General features: G+C 42.1%; 1 protein-coding gene across 1 annotated transcript; it reads right to left on the bottom strand.

The window, feature by feature from the left end:
• Nucleotides 1-16,116: 16,116 nt before the first annotated feature.
• Nucleotides 16,117-18,182, bottom strand: LOC105061879 (interferon omega-1-like). Its single transcript, XM_010946014.3, has one exon. The coding sequence runs from the start codon at nucleotides 18,125-18,127 to the stop codon at nucleotides 17,540-17,542; it is 588 nt and encodes a 195-aa protein (XP_010944316.2). The 5' UTR covers nucleotides 18,128-18,182; the 3' UTR covers nucleotides 16,117-17,539.
• Nucleotides 18,183-21,438: the final 3,256 nt, after the last annotated feature.

The raw sequence follows: 21,438 nt of genomic DNA, 5'->3' as shown, positions 1-21,438 counted from the left end.
TATTGTCACATGACAAAGAGCGCTGGCTGTGTGGGCTGACCTGATAAGGATGCACTGGCAGGGCGGAGAGTGGCAGCCAGGGCGCTGACCGTTAGGGCAGATAGCAAGGGATAAGCACCAAAGGTTTAAGAACCAGAAGAAAATTCACTGTGGAGAATGATTCAGGGAGGTGAGTAGCTCATGATGAGGCTAGAAATGTAATTTTTTCCAGCCAGAGGCAACAACCTTCCTGTGATAATTGGAGGATCATTCTAAGCATCTGGACTATAGAGAGCCGAATTTCATCTCCATCCGCTGGAGCTAAGTTTCTGCTGCCACTTTCAAGTAAGTCAGACCTGGAATTCTGGTCCAGGCCCAAAGTGGCTGATCGTGACAAATCCCTGGGTCTCACTGTGAAGTTCTGAAGGAGGAAGAGCTGGGATTCCTGGAATTATTGGGAAGTGACCTTTCTGCTACCCATCAGACTCAAGGGGGAAGGCCGAAAGAAAGCAGTCAGGTAGGAGGTGTTTGGACAGACCTCAGATGAATGTGGAAACAATTCAAAGCAGGGGACAGACATGAGATATAAGAAGAGGGACTGAGATTCCAGGTGAGTCCATTAGAGCCCCAGCCACCCCACATGAGGGGAGGATGCTATTAAAGGGCACAGAGCTTTATAAGAAGCTGGCAGGTGTCAACTGAAAAAAAAAAAAACACACACACACAACACAAGAGCTGTGAGTCCAGTTTTATCTGAGGACTGATGGAGGACTATAGCCCGAAAGACAGCCTTTCAGATAGCTTTGAGGGACTGCTCTGAAGAGGCAAGAGGGGAGGTCAGTATATATGTGATGTTGGTAAAGGGGGTATGAGTAATCGAGCACACATCTTGGTAGAAGTTTGCCGCTACTCCTGAGGAGCAGATGTCTCCATTAATGATTTTAGTGCTTTTCTGAGTATGAGAAGGTGCAAGAAATTCGGTTCATAAAATTTTCTCCTGAAAATATCTATCTGAAAGCGTGTTCTGCCAGTTTTCCCAGAGCACAGAGTGACTCATCCCTAATCTCCCCTCTGAACTCCTTTCAGGGTGTGTTAAAGGTCAGCGATGGCAGTGACTTCATTCTTGCAGAACCAGATGGTGAGCAACATTTTGTTTTTCTGTCACAGGTATCCCTTTAGCTATTTGCTGGTTGATCTTATCAAAGTTAAATTTTCCTTTTCAGGGGAGCGGAAGAGCAAATAGTAACAGAGGGTACCCACTGTCTACCTAAGACATATTTCTTCCAGACCTTTCCCATGGAGGTTCCAGATAGGGAAATGACCTCAGAGAAATTTGGACTGAGCCTGGTCTTCAGCTCCCCTGAAAGGAAAATTTGACTCTGGTAAGATCAACCAAGGGATAGTTAAACAGACACTTGTGACAACAAAAATGTATCCCTCACCATGTGGACAACGGGGACGTATTTGTGTTTCTCTACCAAAGTTGAGTGTTCCTGTCTGTTATTTTTGGAGGACAGATGGGACTGACCCCTAAGATGCTGGAGGATGCTAGCCAGCTCCAGGAAGCCCACACTCTCCTGTCTTTCCTGAGATGTCTCTGCAGCATCTTCAGTACAAAGGGCCAGGATGTTTGGGATGAGAACTTTTTGTAGAAATTCCACATTGGATATCATCATCAGTAGCTGGAACAGCTGGAGGTGTATTTGGGTCAAAAGCTATTTAGAAGGGAATTTCCTGGAAGGGAAATTTCAAAACTGGCTGTGAATAGTTACTTTTAGCAGTGTTACAGTGATTTAGATTTCACATATAAGTAAGATCATACAGTATTTGTCCTTCTTGAAGACCCCCTACCCACAGGTTCTGAGGGGCCATGGCCATGTTGCATCTAAACATTCAGTCCACAGACAAGGTACTTCTAGAACTTCTTACAACCTTAGCACCAAACATGTGCTGGGTTCTCTGGAATTAGAGGACTATTGCTCACTTTACCCTTCTTGGTCTCTACTACTGCCCTCTGTGAAATCGATAATAATCGAGACCCTAATCTGTCCTGAGATCAAGTCTAACTGTGCTCCCTACCAGCTGTGGCTCATGAACAAGAGCCTTCCCATCTCAGAACCTCACACCACCCCATAGTGTTGCAGCTGCACGGGAGGGAATACAAATGGAAAGAGTAGTTGTGAAACCATATACAAAGTGCTGTGTGCAGGCTAGTGGTTATTCTTCAACACATCTTGTTGTACTATTTTGGACTAGTGATCTAGCGTGCCATGATAGTTGTTTAGTGGTTAAGGAATGTGTCTCTGGAGCCAGGGTTTGATCCCAGCTCTATTTACCAGTAGTGAAAAATTTGCAAATAACATAAATACTACACTCCTCACCTTTAACATAGGGGACAGTAATAGTATTTTTCATAGGATTATTGTATTAAATGAATAAATATACATGAAGAGCATGAAAGCGGGCGACAGATGGGTAGTTGTCAGAGGTGGGGGTTGGCGGTGGGCAAAATGGGTGAAGACGGTCAAATGGTACAAACTTCCTGTTACGAGATAAATAAGTTCTGGGGATGTAATGTGCAGCTTGATGACGGTAATCAACAATACTGTATTGTATAAATACTGTATTTCAATACTGTATTGAAAGTTGCTAAGAGAGAAGATCTTAAAAGTTCTCATCACAAGAAAAATAATTGTTAACTATGTGAGGTGACAGATGTTAACTAAACTTATCGTGATTATTTCACAATATATACATATATCAAATCATTATGCTGTACACTTTAAACTAAAACAATATTATTCGTCAACGATATCTCAATAAAACTAGGTGAAGGGAAGAATCCTCGGGGTCTTGAATACACTTATGCTGGTGACAGAAGATTTGCTTCTGGTGTAGATGGATGCCATAGGAGGATGAGAGGAGAAGTGGGGGGAGGAGTGAGGTTCAGGGTGAGCAGGGCATAGGCTTTCTGAATTCGGGGCTCCAGGAGGGTGACTTGTGGGCATCTGAGCTATCCTGTCAGCCACAGCCACCTGAGGGGGAAGGAAGCATACCATTCACTCAGTGCTGCTGGAAATAAGAGTCTCAAATCAGCACACCTTACTAGTGTTGAGAATCTTTCTCAATCTTGCATGACTGGTGACAAGGTAAAACGTGGATAGATTCAACATGTCCAAAAGAGCGCTAGTTATACATTCAGAATGGGCTGTGAGTCCTATCTCTGAATCCCACCACAGCCTAGATGGAAGTCACTTCCCATCTCTGATCTGAAAATCACTCTTCATAACATCTCCAATGAGATTCTGGATAAAAGAAAACTTTGCAAAATGCTGTCCAAGGACAACTGAGTTTTATGATTAGGTCCTAGACATGGGAATCCACTGGGCTGAGCAAGTCACAATGTAGTGGTTTGCTGACACTATATGTTGGCAGCTGAATATACTCCCCCCAAATGATCCTAACACGGTCAGTGTGCCACACAGCCCTTACTGAGATGGCCATCTCTGTCTAGCCTAGGCTGAGTTCCCCTCCCTTTGTAGAACTTGTATCTCTGAGTCTGATATGAGGGGAGTAGGATGAATGAGCAATCTGCTCTTTCTCCCACAGTTCTCCCAACAAAAGTTGAGTCGTTTCAGGATTTTATCAGACTTCTGTTTTGGATGGGATGTGATGACTTGTTGCCTAAGAGGCAACATCTTGCTGAGCGAGATGGCAGTGATAACTCTAGCTTGGAAGATTGTGGGATGACGATGCCTTTGACCAACTTAGTGACATCAAGGGGAAAAACAGGATTGGGCTTTCGTTTTGTCACACCTGAGTCACATTCATGATTGCTTTCAGCTGGAAGAATCAGGCACAATAACCCCCACGTCAAGGATATTCAGTAGTTCTAAACTTCAAGTCAGTCACTGTCACAACCCAAGGCCGCAGCTCACGTTGAACAGGGTGCCTGTGTTGAAAGCCATTGTCCATATCATCTACAGTACAGGAGAATTTCCTGTATTAGTGTTTTCCACTGTGGAAAGGCAGCAGATCAAGGGGCAAGACTGTGCTGGCTTTGAAGTCAGAAAGACCTGGATTCAATTCCAGGTACTGTTTTGAACCATTTGAGCTATAAGGAAAATTATTTAACCCAAGTCTGTATTTTCTCATCAGTAACAATTTCCTAGCCAGGATTGTAGTGAGAGTTTCTATATGCTTGATCATCTCTCAGATTCTGTTGGTCCTGTTTTATGGGATCAAGGACAGACTGACGAATTTTTGAAACTAAAGAACACACTCACAGCCCTATGGGTAAGATACCAATAACAGTCACCAACAACCTTGTCCCTCTTCCTAAAGCCCCCATCCTTTGGAAAACCAGAGCATGATGTACTAGCCCCTCCCACTACATACAGTTCTTCAACTTGAAAATGTCCCCTTTAGGCAGCTACAGAAGCACATACTGCAGAGGTCATCGTATCCCCAGAAATCCGAGTGCACACTTAGCAATGTTCTGGGAAAAGCTGGACTGTGAACACGGATGGTCACACTCAGAACTTTAGAGTAACAGAGTAACTGCACAGAGAATAAATGGTAACATGCCTGCTCTTCTTTATTTTTTAGAAAAATATGTTCATTAGGCAAGGCAATAATATACAGATTAGAGGGTCATGAGAATAATTTTCTCATTTCCCGATTTTTCTTTAGAATTTACTAAATGGGGAAAAGCGCACTTCACTCAACCTCCAAGGCAAGGCAGCTGTATTACTTCTCCTTTAGATAACTGCTGATTTCTTAGAAGTACTTTTTGGACAACATTCCCAAGTAAGGACAAGCCAGAAGATTGTCTACTTTCATCTTCTGCTCCAGTTCCAGTTTGGCTAGAGAGTAACTTAACCAGCAGCTCTTTCTCCAAACTGACTGCAGTCTTCAGTGTGGAACAGATTGAAGGTCTGTACTGCAGTTTATGTGGAACAGATTGAGAATCTGATGACAGAAACTGGTGGCTTGCGTCTTCTGGATGTTGATATCTCCTATTTTGTAGCGAAAAAAATTAAAGTGGTTCTTGTCATTCTGGTGTGACTGAGAAGCGATCCTTTTCAGATATCTCAAAAGCATGAGGGTTTCCTGCTTTTCACCGCCGGGAGAGCAGGAGGGGCTGGAACAAAAGCATCACCAGCGCCATCAGCGAATAGATTATGCCATTCAATTCAGTGATGTAGTGGACCACAGTGAAACTGCGCCCCAAACCGCCGCTCATCGAGTGCGCGCAAAGCTGTCTCCACCGCGCCCCGCCGGCCGGGAGGGGGCGCGCGAGCTCGCCGTGCCGGCCCGACAGGCACCGCCCACCCCGCGGGACCCGCCTGGGCGTCCCGCCCCCACGGACTCGGGCGCTGCGGCCACGGGGAGGACGTGGGGTTCGCCGCGGGCAGGAGCCCCGGCCCGGGAGAGGCGCCGCCGGGGCCCCGCGAGCGCGTGGGGGCGGCGAGAGCGGTGAGTCGGCTTCCTTCTCGGGCCTCCCGGTCCCCGCCGGCCGCGGCTCCGCCCAGAGCCCTTCGTTTTCCGCACCTGCCCGCGCCCGTCCTTCCCTTCCTGGCAGGAGGCTTTGGCCCGAGCGGTTCACACCCGCGTGGGTTTCTTCGGGGCTTGACGGCTCGGTAGCAGGGCGTGTTGTGCTGTGTTCTCAGACTGAGGAATGTTTCTGAGGAGAAAGTCGAATTCAGGGAAAGGGGAAAGGCAGCTACAGTCTGGACATGAATGTACGAAGTAATGGGATCCTCCAGTCCTCCAGGTGGAATGACAGGGACTCGATCAGTGCCCAGCTGAGGCTGGCTGGAGGCAAAAGATAAACTGTTCCCCTATGCGCTTGCTTTTATGAATTTTGAAAATGGTTAAGTTTCCTTACCGCGCTAAACTAGTTGAAAAAAATGGAAAAATTAAAAGTAAATAAATTAAAATTAACATTTTAAATTTAAATGTTTTACCTATACCCAAAGCAGAAGTCATTATAATTTTACTTTCTTCATGCTAATAAAAGGAAACTAATCCATTTTCAAACTATACTTCTTTGATTATCTTCTTTTCATTGTGAAGAATTGCTGTTTTTATTCAAAAAGATACACGCATCCCAATGTTCATAGCAGCAGTATTTACAATAGCCAAGACATGGAAGTAACCTAAATGTCCATCCACAGCTGACTGGATAAAGAAGTGGTGTATCTATCCTTCTTTGTGTGGTGTGCAGCACAATGTCCCAGTCATGCATATATATGTGTCTACATTCGTGTTCCTGTTCTTTTTCATTAAAGGTTGTTACTATATATATATATATATAGAATGTAATATTAGCCTCAAAAAAAGAAAAAAATGCCATTTGCAGCAACATAAATGAACCTAGAGATTATCATACTAAGTGAAGTAAGTCAGATAAAGACAAATATCATATATTACTTTTATGTGGAATCTTAAAAAATGATACCACTGAATTTATTTAAAAAACAGAAAGAGACTCACAGAGATAGATAACAAACTTACCGTTACCAAAGGGGAAGTGAGGGGAGGGATAAATTAGGAATTTGGGATTAACAGATACACACTAGTATATATAAAGTAGATCAACAAGGAACTACTGTATAGCACAGGGAACTATTTCGGTATGTTGTAAGAACCTATAATGGAAAAGAATATTAAAAAGGATGTATGTACATATCTATGTATAAGAATTACTTTGCTGTACACCTGAAACTCTGTAAATCAACTATACTTCAACTTTTTTAATCTGCAAGAAAAAAAGATTGCTGTTTTTGACATATTTTGTGGTCTTAAATTATTTTTAATTAACTTCAGTTCACTGAGAATTGTTTGGCAGCATCCCACTGTGACTAGTATTTTCTATAAAATTTACAAGACCACTTCCAAATTTTGGTAAGATTGCATTAAACCACATTCATGAATCATTTCAGAAGATCCAAACATGAAATCAGTTTTATATTACAAATTACTGATGTTGAATCTTGCTTAAAACCACTGAAAATTAATTTGTACAGAACTTAAATCATCATAATATTTAAGAGCCAAGTTAATGGCTTATATGCTTATAGCCCATAATAATGGATACTTTCATCCAGTGATTCCGACATTTCCAATTTCTTAACTTCTTTTCCCATTTATTTTCAAATTCGGAAAGTGCATTCATATCTGTTCCTAGCATTTTCCATTTATCAGCATACTTTCAAAGTTACTTTCCCTCATTTGTTGTAAGCAACGGATAGGCCTCTGTGAAGCCAGCTGCTTTATATGTGGATGGGTTTCTGGGGGTTTTGGTAGAGCTTTATTAAATTTTCCCACTTGGTTCAAAATGTCATCTCACCAAATTAAATTGCATAAAATAACCTATTTGTGCCAAGATGCTTTAGATTTCAGCATAATGTATATTGTCACTTGATATTATATCTTTTAATATTTGGTAAACATCTTTAGGTTGTGTGTGAAGTGTCATGATTGCGTTTGACCGGATACCCATCGAGTGTCTGTTTTTGATGTAGTTTTTAGGACAGGCAAAACTAAAGAAAATGCATGTATCCTTTATACAACACTAAAAATGCTTATTGTATTTCAAGTCACAAAAGCAACATTATGAGTTGAATAAGACACAAATTTAGCATAATCATTTTTAAGGCAAATAATGGATCGTTCATGATTGCATGCACTTTTCTGTATTTTCATATCCTCGACCCAGAGCATTTTTGTTTCGCTATCGTAGTATTCCAATGGATTGATTTCCTAAGTTGACCATACTCAGTTTTTTTTTTTATTTCAGTGCGGTCAATAGATCATTCTTCTATTTGATTGTTTTGTTATTATTCTATATGAAAACATACCTGAATCCACTACATTTGTTCATGATTGGGCTACAAATGGTATATAATCAAAAAATAAGGTATTTTTCTTACATTCTTGATATTTGTCCAGATCTAACATGGTTTCCTGGTAGCATTATAAATTTCTTTTGAATTTTATTACACAAATAAGATACAAATTCCTTTTTATTATTATGTTTTAACTAAATTTAGAAACATACAGCATTTGGACTTCCAGTAATGTTTTTGTGATCCTCCAAGAGGTAAAAGTTTTTTTTACATAAAGTGTAACAACATATAAAATCACACACAAGATTTCCATTTTTGTTTCTCTGGTTTTATCACTTTCTGCATAGCCTTATCTATGAAATTGTAAATTCAAATATAGTTTAGTTGCTTAGAAAAGCATCAGGATGAAACATGGCATTTTTGTAGTCCATGACTACACAACAAATTGTGTTTAAATTCTTCTAATCTTTGAAACTTTTTTTGCATTTAGAATATTTCATTCATCGTTGATATTGTTTAACTTGTATGCATGAAAAACAAAGTCAAGGATTCTTTGGAATAAATATGCCAACTTCAACAAATGCATTCTCCATTAGAATGTTCTTTTTTTCTAATTTTTAATTTTATTTATTAATTTATTTTTAATTGAAGTATAGTCAGTTACTATGTGTCAGCCCCTCTTGGGAGGTTGGAGCAGTGGGTATTGGAGACCTTGAGACTGAAAGTGCCAACCTTCTAATCACGTGGTTGGTTCTTCTAGTAAGCAGCCCCCACCCTTACTTAGTTCAAGTCCCAGAGTCATGTCACTAACATAACAAAAGACAGCTTTGTTGCTCTCCTTAGGAGCTCTGTGCTCCTAAGAAACAGGGATGAGAAACAAATCTGTATTTCCTACTACAGATCCCAGCATCATACAGGGAACGATTGTCAACTTCACTGCTGTGCTGGCTTCACTATTGTGTCTCAGCTGCAAACGTGCTCTTTTCTATCCTGCTTTGTACTGATGGTGCTCGGATTCTGTGAATCATTTTTCACCCTTCCCAGCTTGTTTCCTGTTAGGTTCTGCTTGTAGTAGGGTGTCTAAGGAGAGATGGGAAGTCTGGAAGAAGGCGATGGGCCTTCCTCTTTCCTTACTTTGTTGTATTGTGTCAACATAACTCCAGCAACAACCGTCAGCTGCCATTTCCAGCATGTTTCCACGGTGCTCTGTTCTGATTCCTCTCATTTCAGTTCTCAAGGTACCATAGCCAACTCCTACTTGTGAGAATAGAACCCTCCTTCAAATCCCCACGATACCAGCATTAGCAGGGCGGCCATTTCCCCTCAGAATTCTAACACCAACTCCGGGTGTCCCCTTCTCCAAACTTACAGATTCTGAGAACCTCCAATACTTCCCTCGGCTCCCCAAGGTCTCCAATAACTTTCCTGGTCTATTTCCTTTATATTCATTTCTCTCTGTTAAAAGAAGTGGTATAGTTTTTATTTTCTTGAGTAATACAATAACCGATTAGAAAAAGACAAATTAAAGATGTAAAAGATCACTTATATACAGACTTGGCATAATATTGTGGGAAGATCCATATCTAATGTGTTGAATATAAATTAGCGTAGCCTTTGTATACAACGTTAGGCAGTAACTATTAGTATTCAAAATGCACATGAAAGTAGACCAAGCCATTCTACTAAATTTGACCAAGCTGTTTTCCTTCTAGGTGCCTAATTTAGGGCTATGTTCTCTCATGAGGATAAAGGCACACTTGCATATTTATTGCAGTATTGTTTGTACTTAAATATCCATAACAGTATAACTATCAAATAGTAATTAAACTCTGCTACACCCACTGGTTATATGAAAATAGGTCAGGCCATATGTAATGAGATGGAAATATTTTCTGAACGAATATTAGGTTAAAAAAAATATTGAATAATACTTCCGGCATAATGCCATGTATATAAACATACACACAATCACACACATACACATAAACTGTGAAAGAATACCCATCAAACACTTAACAGTGGTTACCTCTTGGAAGGTGGCTGGACTTGGGAAGTGACCCCATAGTGGTCAAATGCTTTTATTTATTGGAATTGATTGAAAAAATTTTCAACACACACACATATCAAAGTAAATATTTTTATGAAGTTCTATTTTTATGTAGTTCTTGTATAATTATAAAAACAAACAAATACTCTTTCATCATTTAGGTTAAAACCAGCAAAAAAATGCAACAGTAGCTTCCAAATAAAGAAGGGCAGCAAACAAGAAAAAGAGTGACGGGGGGCAGGTAGAAAGTGGTTAAAAAATTATATATAGAGATGTAGATATAGTTAATTATATAGAGAGAGATATGTCTCCAAAATATGAAATTTTAAAAACCTCTTTTAATTCAAAATATAGTTTTTTGCATTGAGCTGTGTGTGTACCAGGACATGTGAGTGGTCTTGGGAACTCAACCTCCTTGAGCTTTGATATGCTCAAAGATGAAATGTGTTAGAAATAGTCATGGAGCTCTTATAGTAAACACATTCATTACCTCGACCCTACGCTCACAGCTCACAGTCAGAGGGAAGTGATAAATAATCAAATAATCTCTATGAAGCAGTGGTTCACAAAGTGTGGTCCCAGGACTACCGAAGAGCTTTCTGCGGGTCTTGGGAAAACTGTCCTCCTAATAATTGAAGATGTCATTTGTTTCGTTCACTTTCATCCTCTCACAAGGGTGCAGTGGAATTTTCCAGCAGCTGCATGAAGTGTCATCGCAGCACAGATTGAATGCAGAGGCAGACATGAGAATCCAGCTGTATTCTATTAACCCAAACATTAAAGAGAATTGCAAAAATGCAAAAACAATATCGCTCTATTCACGACCCCCCCCCTTTTTGCTTTGGAACATAAGGCCTTTTTTATGAAAAGTAAAACTGTGTTAACATGTAAAAAAAATTATTCATTTTAAAGCACTTAGCATAGTGCTTTCTACACAGTAAGGACTGACTAAATGATAGCTATTTTTTCTTTCTCCACTTCAATCCATATTGGGGTATTATTTATTTCCTTCTCCAAAATGCTTTGAAAATGGCCCACCTCCTTCTCAGTATCTGACTGACTGTCAAAAGTGGGCAGCCTAAAAAGCAGAGTACCAGCTAGCGTCTCCAGGAAGACCGTATTTCCTCTTTCCCTCCCCGCTTTCCTTGATCCATCCATTCCTTCCCATACCATATAGTTTTCTTGTATCCCAATATAGACATCCCTACAGAAGGGTTGGTATACTATTGTGGAAAGATACGTATATGTTGTGAATCTAAGTTCATGTAGCCTTTGTACAAGACCTTAAGCAGTAACTGTCAGCATTCAAACTGGTGCCCTCATTCACCCCTTCACCTTGACTGCCTATTCTCTTTCACTTTCTGGCTGTAAATCTACAAGTGGGAAGCAAAAGTCGGATTGAGATTTTACAAAGATTTCTATAAAATGACTCCCTCTTTTTTCTGTAATGGAATGCTTTTGGAACATGAGGGAAGCTCATTGTGCTGACGATGTCACAGTAGCTAGAGCTTAAGGCGGGCAGAAAGCAGGGTCCAGTTCACTGTGGGACCCGATCACCCAGTCCCCGGGAAGGGAGCCCCCAGCAGTCCTCATATGACAGGGGCGGAACTAAATCTGGTACACAGGCTTCTGACACAGGAGAGTACCTGTCTCTTCTTAAGGATTTCCTCCAGAGCTAAGAATAAGTCATTCACTGGCAAGAATCAACTCTAGTACTTAGTGTTTTTCCTATTATAGAGAGGATGAATGTTCAGCTACAAGAAGGCCATGGCCTCTCTGGCCAGTCGATAGCTACGTGGCGAGAGAAAGGGTGAAATTTTGATCCTACCTGCAGCGGGCTGTGCAGGCCAGAGCCTCCTGATTCATCTCCAGTAAAGAGACTTTGTGACAGCTGTCAGTCTGGGGGAGGAGGGAGAGAATGCAGCAGTAATTAGAAATCCATCCCAGGGTTGAAGAGCATTAAATGTCTCTGCTAGTAGTAAGTTCCCATGCTTTCACAAATCTGTTTCTCATATCAGAGCTCATTGCTTGACATTTAGTCGATGATGAATAAATGAATAGTACAGTTAGCTGTCTTTGCTCCTGTGAGTAATGATCTTTGCATCCCTGCACCTCTGTAGTGGTGGGAAAGAAAGCTCAGGCGTATATGAAAGGATATTAGAGTTCATTCATTTGAAGATCTCAATAGTTGGTTGATTTTGAGAGATATTACCACAACCTACACGGTAATGTAATTGAGGTAGTTAAAAAAGACCTGTGTGTGAATTTCGGAGGTAATGTAAGGAAGAGAGTCTTCGACATGGGGGAAATCTCTTCCCTTTGTACCTCCTAAGTTCTTTCCTTTCCTTCTTTCCTTCCCAATTTTAGTTTGGCAGGGTTTCCATATTATTTTAAAGTATTTCTTGTCTCTTCATCTCCTCTTTCAGTGCTCCTGAACGAATTAGTTGACTGTCCTGGGATAGACATGACCATTCTTGGGTTTCCCTGGTTTTTCCATGTTTCAAATATTATGAATCCTCAATTTGTCAGCTTCTGCAGTTTTTTTTTTTGAAATAGATACTGCTTATCATTTACTTTTAGGGAATTTGTATAAGAAAATTCTATTACGAGGGCTAATTCACTTCTAGATAAAATGTGGATTGGAATTTAATAAGGAAGGTAAGATGTTTTCAGTAAGTGGCTGTGGTAGAGGGCTGGCTCCAGGGTGGTTTCAAGCAGTCGGTTCAGGGCCCGTGTGCAGGCTCATTAAGCCTCCCGAGGAAGACAAGTCCTCTGCCTTTGTGTATCAGCCACCTTCAGCCTCAGGTGTCTCTGGGCCAGTCCACCGTGGTGTGTCAGCGCCAACCTGCAGAGCAACGCTGAGGCTCCTCCGGAAGTCTCTGATCAGACACTACTGAATGTGTCCTTGAGGAGTGGAGCCCTGTCACACGGAGCATGCATGACCCAGAGATCTGAGATTCTGTGCCTGGCTCCAGCAGAGGACTAGTGTGTGAAATATTTTAAAAGGACCACATACAGAAAAGCATTCGTTGAGTTTTATAAAAGAAGATCATTAGAAAATATTTTAACTGCTTTAAAAATGAGTAACTTAGAAAGAATACAGATCTCAAGTCAATGTAGACTTTTACATTATTCACTAGTAATGAATGTCTGCTGCCTTCTTAGAAAGAGAACAGTGAAGTTGTCTTCCCATGTCAATTTTCCCTTGTCTTTCAGCATCAACACAGAGGCAGAAAGAAAAGCTGGGGCCATAAATGGTAATGTTCTGCTGTTGAATGCCAGGCTCTCCCCGGATGAACCTTAGTATTTCTTTTCAGTGAGAGCTCTGCTCTCCAACCACTGAGGAGATCAGTTCCTAGAACCAGTCGTACTCAGAGAAGAATGACCTCGGAGGGAGCCTCTTCAGAAGCATATCAAGCTTGGGACGCTTCTAATCCCCGTTCAGTCCATCCACTGGAACTGAGCAGTGATTGAGTTGGACCATGGATCTTGCCCATGAGGTGGTGAAATGAGATATAGTGGAAGATACAGTGGTGATAGGAGGTATATTGGTTTTGGAGGCAGAATTTCTGGGTCCTGCTTTTGGACCTAATTCCAAGTTGTTAACTTCCCTAAGCTTCAGGCTTCTCTTCTGAGAGAGTACTGGCCTGCAGACCTCAAGGGGTTGTTGTGATGATCATCTGGGACAATGTGTATGAATGAGCTTTAAAATGACACAGCTCTGTACACGTGAACCTTACTATGTATTGTCATTGAACTTTGCCTTTGCATCCCTGGGCATTCGTAATCTAATCCTGAAAGAGTTTATTCCCAGTGGAACATTCTACTCAGCTTCCTACAAGATCCTGCCTTCATCTGATGTGACCCAGGCTCCCGTTTTCTCTGTTCAGAGAGCTCCCTGCAAAGGCACTGACATGGCGCTGGGCCTACTTCCTCTCTGGGAAAGATGACTCATCTCTCCTGTCATTTCAGGCATCCCTGTTCCTAGATTGCCTGTGGCATTCCAGGGCCCTGGTGCAGCCTAGAGTTGATGTAAGAGGAGGAACCTCAGAGAAACTTTGTGAGATCAAGCCCTGGAGCGGCTATAAAAAGCCTGTAGGGTGTTACTCTTAGTGGAGTAAGTCACACAGAGAGAGGTAAATGCTGTGTTCTCATTTTTATGCGGAATCTAGAAACCAAGACAAATGACAAATATAACAAAAGAGGAACAGACCCCCAGATGCAGAGAACAAACTAGTAGTTACCAGAGGGGAGAGGAGTGAGGGGAGGGGAGAATTAGATAAAGGGGTTTAAGTGGTACAAACTAGCAGTTGTAAAACAAATGTCCCCAGGACGCAACGTACAGCACAGGAAATAGAGTCAGTATTTTACGGTAAGTTTGTATGGTGAAAATCTATAAAAATAGCAAGTCACTGTGCTGTATACCTGAAACTAATACAGTAAATCAACTATCCTTCAATTGAAAGAAAAAGGATATCATGAAAGTAGACTGGGGGGAGAGTGTGACCCCTGCCAGGCCTGCCCTTCCCCATACTGCTATTGAGTGTAGTTTGTATTTCCTGTCTCTTTCAAGAACCTGCCCAAGCTTCCTTTGGTGGTTGGCCTTCTGGACCAGTTGCAGCAAGATCTTTTCTCTGAGGAGTTCGAGTAACCAAGGAAGCAGACATTATGTTGTCTGTGGAGCCAGGAAGCTACTTCTCACTGTCACCTTTGAGATCCACTGTCCTTGCTCATTCTGGCCTCCTTACTGCTGGCCTCCACCCTCTGACTAGACTCTACCACCCACTTACTTTCCTTTCTTTCACCATATAACCATTGGATGCCTTTCTCCACCCAGAGTTCCCTCTGTCACTGGATCTCACGTTGTCAGGACCATCTTTCACCAGTACCGTGAACTTTCCCCTTCAACACCGAGGGCACACTCAGATACAGGACCCTGTCTTCAACCGAGACCCCACGTTGTCTTTGTGCCCTACCTCATCCCCTGATGCCATGGGCGCAGGATCTCCCCTCTTGTGACACACACCATGGATTCCAGCAATTCAGTTCACTGTCTCCCTAATTTTCCAAGATTCCAACTGAGAGCTCCATAAAGTTTCAGCTACGTGAAGATCTGAACAGCGGCCCCTGCATGACTTTAGGAGTTTCCCCATAACACAGCCACGCATCCACCGGGCTGCCTGCGACCCTGCCCCGCACTCTGCCTCTGGGAGCCTGTTTCCTCAGGTCAGCCAGAAAGGCCTCCTGCGTCCCCTACTCAGGGCAAAATTTCTCCCAAAGTGTTTCCATAAAATCAGAGAAAATTAATTGGTTCTGAATTACTACATGCTCTGGACTAGATTGTCTCTATTGTAGGTAGAGTTACATATTTCCAAAATACTGGGTTTTTTTCCTAAAAGGAGACTCATGTCTTCTGCCTCAGCCCCATTTAGGAGAAGTGTAGGGGTAGCCAGCACTCGGGCTTAGAGTAACAGATGGTCGGTTTCAGCCCGTCTTGAGAGCCAGCTTTCACTTTCTGAAGGTGATGAGGGATAGCGGGTGGCGTTGTGCATCCCCCGTCATCTCTGGTTCCTTTGTTTGTTTTTGTAAAGATATCTTTTAATTATTAAATGTTGTTGATATAATACTACCACGAGGGTACAATAACAAAAACTACAAATGCTCGGGGCGTTTAAAAGTGAGAAAATCAAAGACCATGTCCCATGAGTTAGACTTTCCCTTCCCTCCTTCAGCTCCCTCGTTATCTGGAACATTAAATGGTCATGGAGCGGAATAGCTGGGATTGCACAGGCATCGTAGGGCCAAAAAGTTCCCACTTACACTCTGGGAACAGGAAGACACGTATCCACCATTATAGCATCAACAGAATGTGATCCTCCCATTCATCCTCTCCCCCGACCCCGAGCCTTGGCAGCCACTGTGTTCAGAGTTTTGCCCTTTTCTAGACTGTCGAACAGTTGGAGTCATATAGTATGTGGCCTTTTCAGGTTGGTATATTTCACTTACTAATACTCATTTATAAGTTTCCTTCGTGTTTTATTTCATGGCTTGATAGCTCATTTCTTTGTAGTGCTGCATAGTATTTCACTGTTGGGACGTATCACAGTTCATCCCTTCTCTTGTTGGAGGACATCTTGGTTGTTTTCAAGATCTGGCAGTTATGAATAAAGCTGTTCCAGATAGCCGTGTGCATGGGTTTGTGTAGACATCAATTTTCAGCTCATTTGGTAAATCCCAGGGAGCACAGTGGCTAGACTGCATGGTAAGAGTATGTTTGGTTTTGTCAGAAACTGTGAAAGTGTCTTCCAAAGAGGCAGTACCATTTTGCATTGCCACCAACAATGGATGTTCCTGCTGTTCCACATCCTCACCAGTACTTGGTGTTGTCAGTGTTCTGAATTTTAGTCGTTCTAGTAGAAGTGTAGTGGTTTAGCATTGTTTCAGTTTGCATTTCCCTAACGATTTATGATGTTGAACTACTTTCAGATGCTTATTTTCCATCTGTATGTCATCTATGGTGAGGAGTCTGTTTAGACCTTTTGCCCATTTTAATTGGTTTTCTTATTGTTGAGTTTTAAGTTTCTGCACATTTTGGAAAATAGTCCTTTATAAGATATGAGTCTTTAAGAGTCTGTGGGTTATCTTCTCATTCTCTTTGACAGTGTCTTTCACAGAGCAGAAGTTTTGAATTTTAATGAAATCTAACTTACCAATTTTTCTTTCATGCATTTGGTGTATCTAAAAAGTCATTGCCAAATCCAAAGTCAACACTATTTTTTGCTATTTTTTTTTCAAACAAGATTAATGATGAGAACAACTGTGTCTTGATTTCATCTCAGACAAACTCCTGTGTCCATTCACTGTATTTTTACTGTGGACCCATTTGCCCAACAGCCAATAAGGCTTCTACAATTACATACCTCCCAGGCACCCTGGAAAGGGTATCTCTCCTTTATCCCCTAAAAATTATCTGTATCTAAAGCTTCTGATGTGAAAACATAATTTTCCCTTACTTCTTCTTCTATTTTTAATGTAATTGAAAATTGAAAAAATATATGAGTCCTCTTTCTATGACTTGCCCTATGAGACTAAAAGTTTTAAGACAGAAGGTACTGTATTGGATTTATTCATCTGTGCTTGTGAAAGGCAGTTCCACTATCTCGTTTGATACTCGTTTAATCCATCTGACATGGACTGCATAAATGAATGAGTAGGTGATTATTACCATCTATTCTTCAGTTTCGTTTAGGAAACCAGGGATTGGATTTAGGTGTTCAGACTAAGCGGACTCAAGGAGTTTTCTCTGATAAGAATTTAATAAATAAATAAATAACTGCAAATTTAATAAAATGGAAATGTAAACATTTTCTAAATCTTAATACAGTGAGAAAGCAAGTATTTTTTATATGAAAATGTAAATATGAATGATAAGATACAATATTAAATAAATAAATAACCAACCAATAAATAAATAAATTACATGATTGAAGGTCATCGCTTAGGCACTGAATATTTTTAACATTCTTTCATATACTACTGACAAAGTCTTAGCTGAATTAATTCAGTAAACTCTGTGATTAAAACAGAAATAAGAGTCTTCTGAAATGACCACAGACCAATGTGCAAGGGTGACATGGCATCTCGGTCAGGGAGAATCATGTCAAGGTGACCCCAGGTCTCCATCCATAATTCTTAGCCTTTCTTGCAAGTTGGTTAATGAAGAGAAGGATCTCTTGATTTCCAGTCGGACAATTTCCCAGGCACAGTCACTGTATTTCTTCTCTTTCAGGTAGAGATGGATTCCCTGGAAGTAGCTCTTCAGCACCACTGTAGGGCCCGCCCTTCCCTGGGCAGAGTCTTGCTCTCCCATCACCTGCACAAAACAGGTGTCCAGGTCCTCCAGCTGCTGATGGAGTCCAGTGAGGAGTTTGTCCAGGAGGGTGGCGTCCCAGGCGGCAGAGGAGCGCTCTGCATGGAAGAGGTTGAAGATCTGCTGGAGCATCTCGTGGAGGACAGAGATGGCCTGGGCCTTCTGGAGCTGGCTGCCATCCACCATCTCCTGGGGGAAATGGAAGTCTTTTCTGTCCTTCAGGCAGAAGAAAGGGGAGATTCTCCTCATTTGGCCTAGAAGCACGAAGTTCTCCCTGCTAACCAGCACGTGGTTCTGAGGCAGGTCACAGCCCAGAGCCCCACCAGGGCCATAGCTGAACACTAGCAAGGCCGTCACTAGAGAGAGCACAGAGGCCATGGGGCGAGTGAGGTGCTGCTGGCCTGGCTGAGACGGGCGTCTGGGTGAACCTTGGAGGTAGGTTCTCTGATGACATTCTTTCTAAGCAAGGCCATTAAATAGGGATATAATAGTTTTCATTTTCTGAACATTTTCTACACTTTCACTTCCTTTTTTGATTTTCATTCATATATTCTCAGTATGTTCTAGGAAGATGTCATCAATCTAACCTAATAATTTGCAAGAAGTTTAATTTTCCCAGTAAACTTCAGATATGCCCATCCAAATAGGTATTGATCAGTCAGGTGACCAAGGTCACTGTCATCAAGTCAGAAGCGCTGAAGGTATGTAAACACACACATCCTCTCTGTCTCCCTCCCTGTCTCTCTGTCTCATACATAACTATTGCTCTTCTCTGTTGCAGGAACACAGTTCTCGCCCTGACCTTAGGCTCCTTTTCACCCCCTTACTTCACACAGGGAAGCAGGTCCCCACAGCCTTGCGGTTTCTGTGTGTGTTCAGGGATTTAACAGATCACCTCTGGCAGTGAAGCTCTTTGAAACTAGAGTTGGGTTTTATTTACCGATTGATTTACAAAAGAGGCTGATGATAATGAACGAATGAGCTTCTCTGATGTTTCTCTTCCTTCTAGAACACGTTCATGCAGGTGCATGTGGTTGTGCTGCAGGGGACCACGGGGTCAGGACAGTGACAGACGCCGCCCTTTCTTTCCGCCGTTTTCTTACTGGGGAACTGTAGTCCCCACGGTCTGTGCCAAAACCGCTCCCAGGGATCCTGGTTCTTTTCAGCAGAATGTGGTGGTGGAGAGTCTAACTCCCAGAAACACCTCACTCACAAAGTGGAAATCACATCTAGTCACACACATTCTCTTGAGTGACGGGGTCCGGTTTTTTAAACCCCTAGACCCACTCCCTGAGGGGAGGCTCACCACATCCTGAGGACTTGAAAATTTCCTTTGTGTGGATGGACATGTTTATTTGTCGGGGGGATAATTCACCTTCCAACCCGTGCCTTCGCTCATGGAGTGTTTGTGTGAAGGACCCTGGTCCTCAGTGGTAGCCGCCTCCTCTCCTGACCCATGTCCCCAGGTATCAAAAGTGTCACCAGCCAGCAGATGCTGAGAGCCAAAGTTTGTTTTGTCTAAGTAGGTAGAGGAATAATCCAATTCTAATCGTTTCACCTTGGCTAGACAAATACCTTTTAGTTTCCCAAATACAGATTTTCTTGTTTATTTAAACTATTGAACCCGTGTTATGCTCAGATTTCTGAGCTGGGCACAAAGGGTTCAGTGCTGGTGTGTCTCTCATTAGAAGCTCACATCCCAGACACTAGTGACGTGAAGTTGTTCATTCAGTCAGTTGATTCCGGTGGGTTTCTCTGTTCCTCTGTCTCTGTCTCCCTCTGAGAATGCAGAGGGCTTCTGTGTCGAGAGAAATAGCCTTCTTTCCTTTACTTGTGTTTGATTCTTCATTTAAAGTTTTATAACTTATATTCACTTAGTGGCTTATTGTGCAAGATCCTCCTGCTGCTCCTGCATGAGTTCTAATTCCTGCTGAGGTGAGAACAGTGAAGGGAAGCAAAGAAAGGCAGCGGGGCTGCAGTCCCTGTCATTTTCAAGACTTTCGATTTTTGGATTCTTATTGCGACTTTCCTAGAAAGTAAAATCCTTCAGTTGTTCCGTGGGCAAAAAGGAAACAAGTGTCTCAGTGACATGAAAGTGAAGGAAGGGAAGTGATACTCTGCGGACACGGCGCCGCATTCCAAGGCGCAGCATCACTGCGGCGCAGGTGGGGACGAGGATCTGGCGGAGGGAGACATGGGGTCAGTGTGAGTAACAGAAAGGCAGGAGCAGGGCTGCTGCTGCCAGAAGTTCAAAGAAGCCCAAGTCTTGGATCAAAGGACAGCCTTCAGCTTTGCAAGACCAGCTGACGGATTTTTCTGTCATTTTAATCCATGTGTAATCAGTTCTGAGGAGAGAAGGAAGAAGTCAAACCAATCAGGAGACTGGCAACCAGAACCCCAGTTGCTGGAAGGCTCCCCCTGTCTGGCAGGAGGGTGGGTGCCAGCCTCGCTGAGCATCTATCTAGGTGATAGATCCACTCAGGCAACACAAAGAGTGCTTTGTGAAACCTAGAATTAAAGGAAAAGAATTAGATGATTCCAAAGATCCTGATCTTAGCCTGAGTAACAGTAATCATGATGTTAAAAGATAATTTCATTGTTTGCATATTATGGACTAGCCACTTTCTAAGTTCTTTAAAATATTACCTCAGTCCTCAGAGTAACCCTGTTTCGATCACACTCACTTATACAGCTGGAGAGAAATAGAAATGTGGAGGGACAAACGATTCCAAGCAAACCAGAGCTATAAGGACAGACCTTCATGAGGTTGCAGTGACTTGTATGGAAGGCCCATTAAAGAAAGTGAAGGGTGAAAATCAATGGGAGATTTAGGAACTAAGGAAATCAGTAGAGGGAAAAGAGTAAGAGGACAGAGGATCCTTGATTCCACTTCTAATGCCAAAGGTTACTGTCTGTTGTTTTGAAGGGCAACACCGTGTGAGGTATGAGTCAGCTGAACAGACTTTAACTTCGAAGGAAAAAAATGGACAAAATCTCTGTTCAATACTTAGATGGGAGTAGAGTTTATGCTGATTGGAAAAAAAAAGTCTAAGATTTTATGATTGATTTCTTCACGGAAATATAGTAATGTAAGTTCATTAACCCAACGGCATCAGACTACTGGAATCTATTTTGTTTTAACTCGAGTTTTCTTGTGAGTTGAGAATAAAGACAAAGAACTTTTAAAAACTAAAGAAAAAAATAGGGGGAGGGAATAGCTCAGTGGTAGAGTGCCTACCTAGCATGCGCAGGGTCCTGGGCTCAATCCCCAGGACCTCCACTTAAAACATACGTAAGTAAAAAAATAAACCGAATTACTTCTTCCCCTTAAAGAAATGAAAAGGAAAAGCACTTCACAGTTTCTGGCCATGTGAGCTCTGCATGTCTCCAGGATGACAACTAAAATGTCCCTGGCCATCTGGTTGTACAAGAATGAAGTCACTAGCCACCAACTTCCAATCCACCCTGAAAGGAGTTCAGAGCAGAGATCAGCAATGAGGCACTCTGTGTTCTAGGGAAACCTGACAGAACAGATCTTCAGACAGTTAGGTAATTTCAGAAGAACATTTTAAGAACCCTATGTTTTCATCTTCTCATATGTGGGGAAACACGGAAACCATTAACGGAGACATCTTCTCTTCCGGACTAGCACAACCTTGTGCCAGGATGTGAGCTTAATAGCACGTACC

This window comes from Camelus bactrianus, chromosome 4 (assembly GCF_048773025.1).
Source record: "Camelus bactrianus isolate YW-2024 breed Bactrian camel chromosome 4, ASM4877302v1, whole genome shotgun sequence".
Lineage (NCBI taxonomy): Eukaryota > Metazoa > Chordata > Mammalia > Artiodactyla > Camelidae > Camelus > Camelus bactrianus.
Note: the sequence above shows the minus strand (reverse complement) of the source record. Positions and strands in the feature narration are given on the sequence as shown.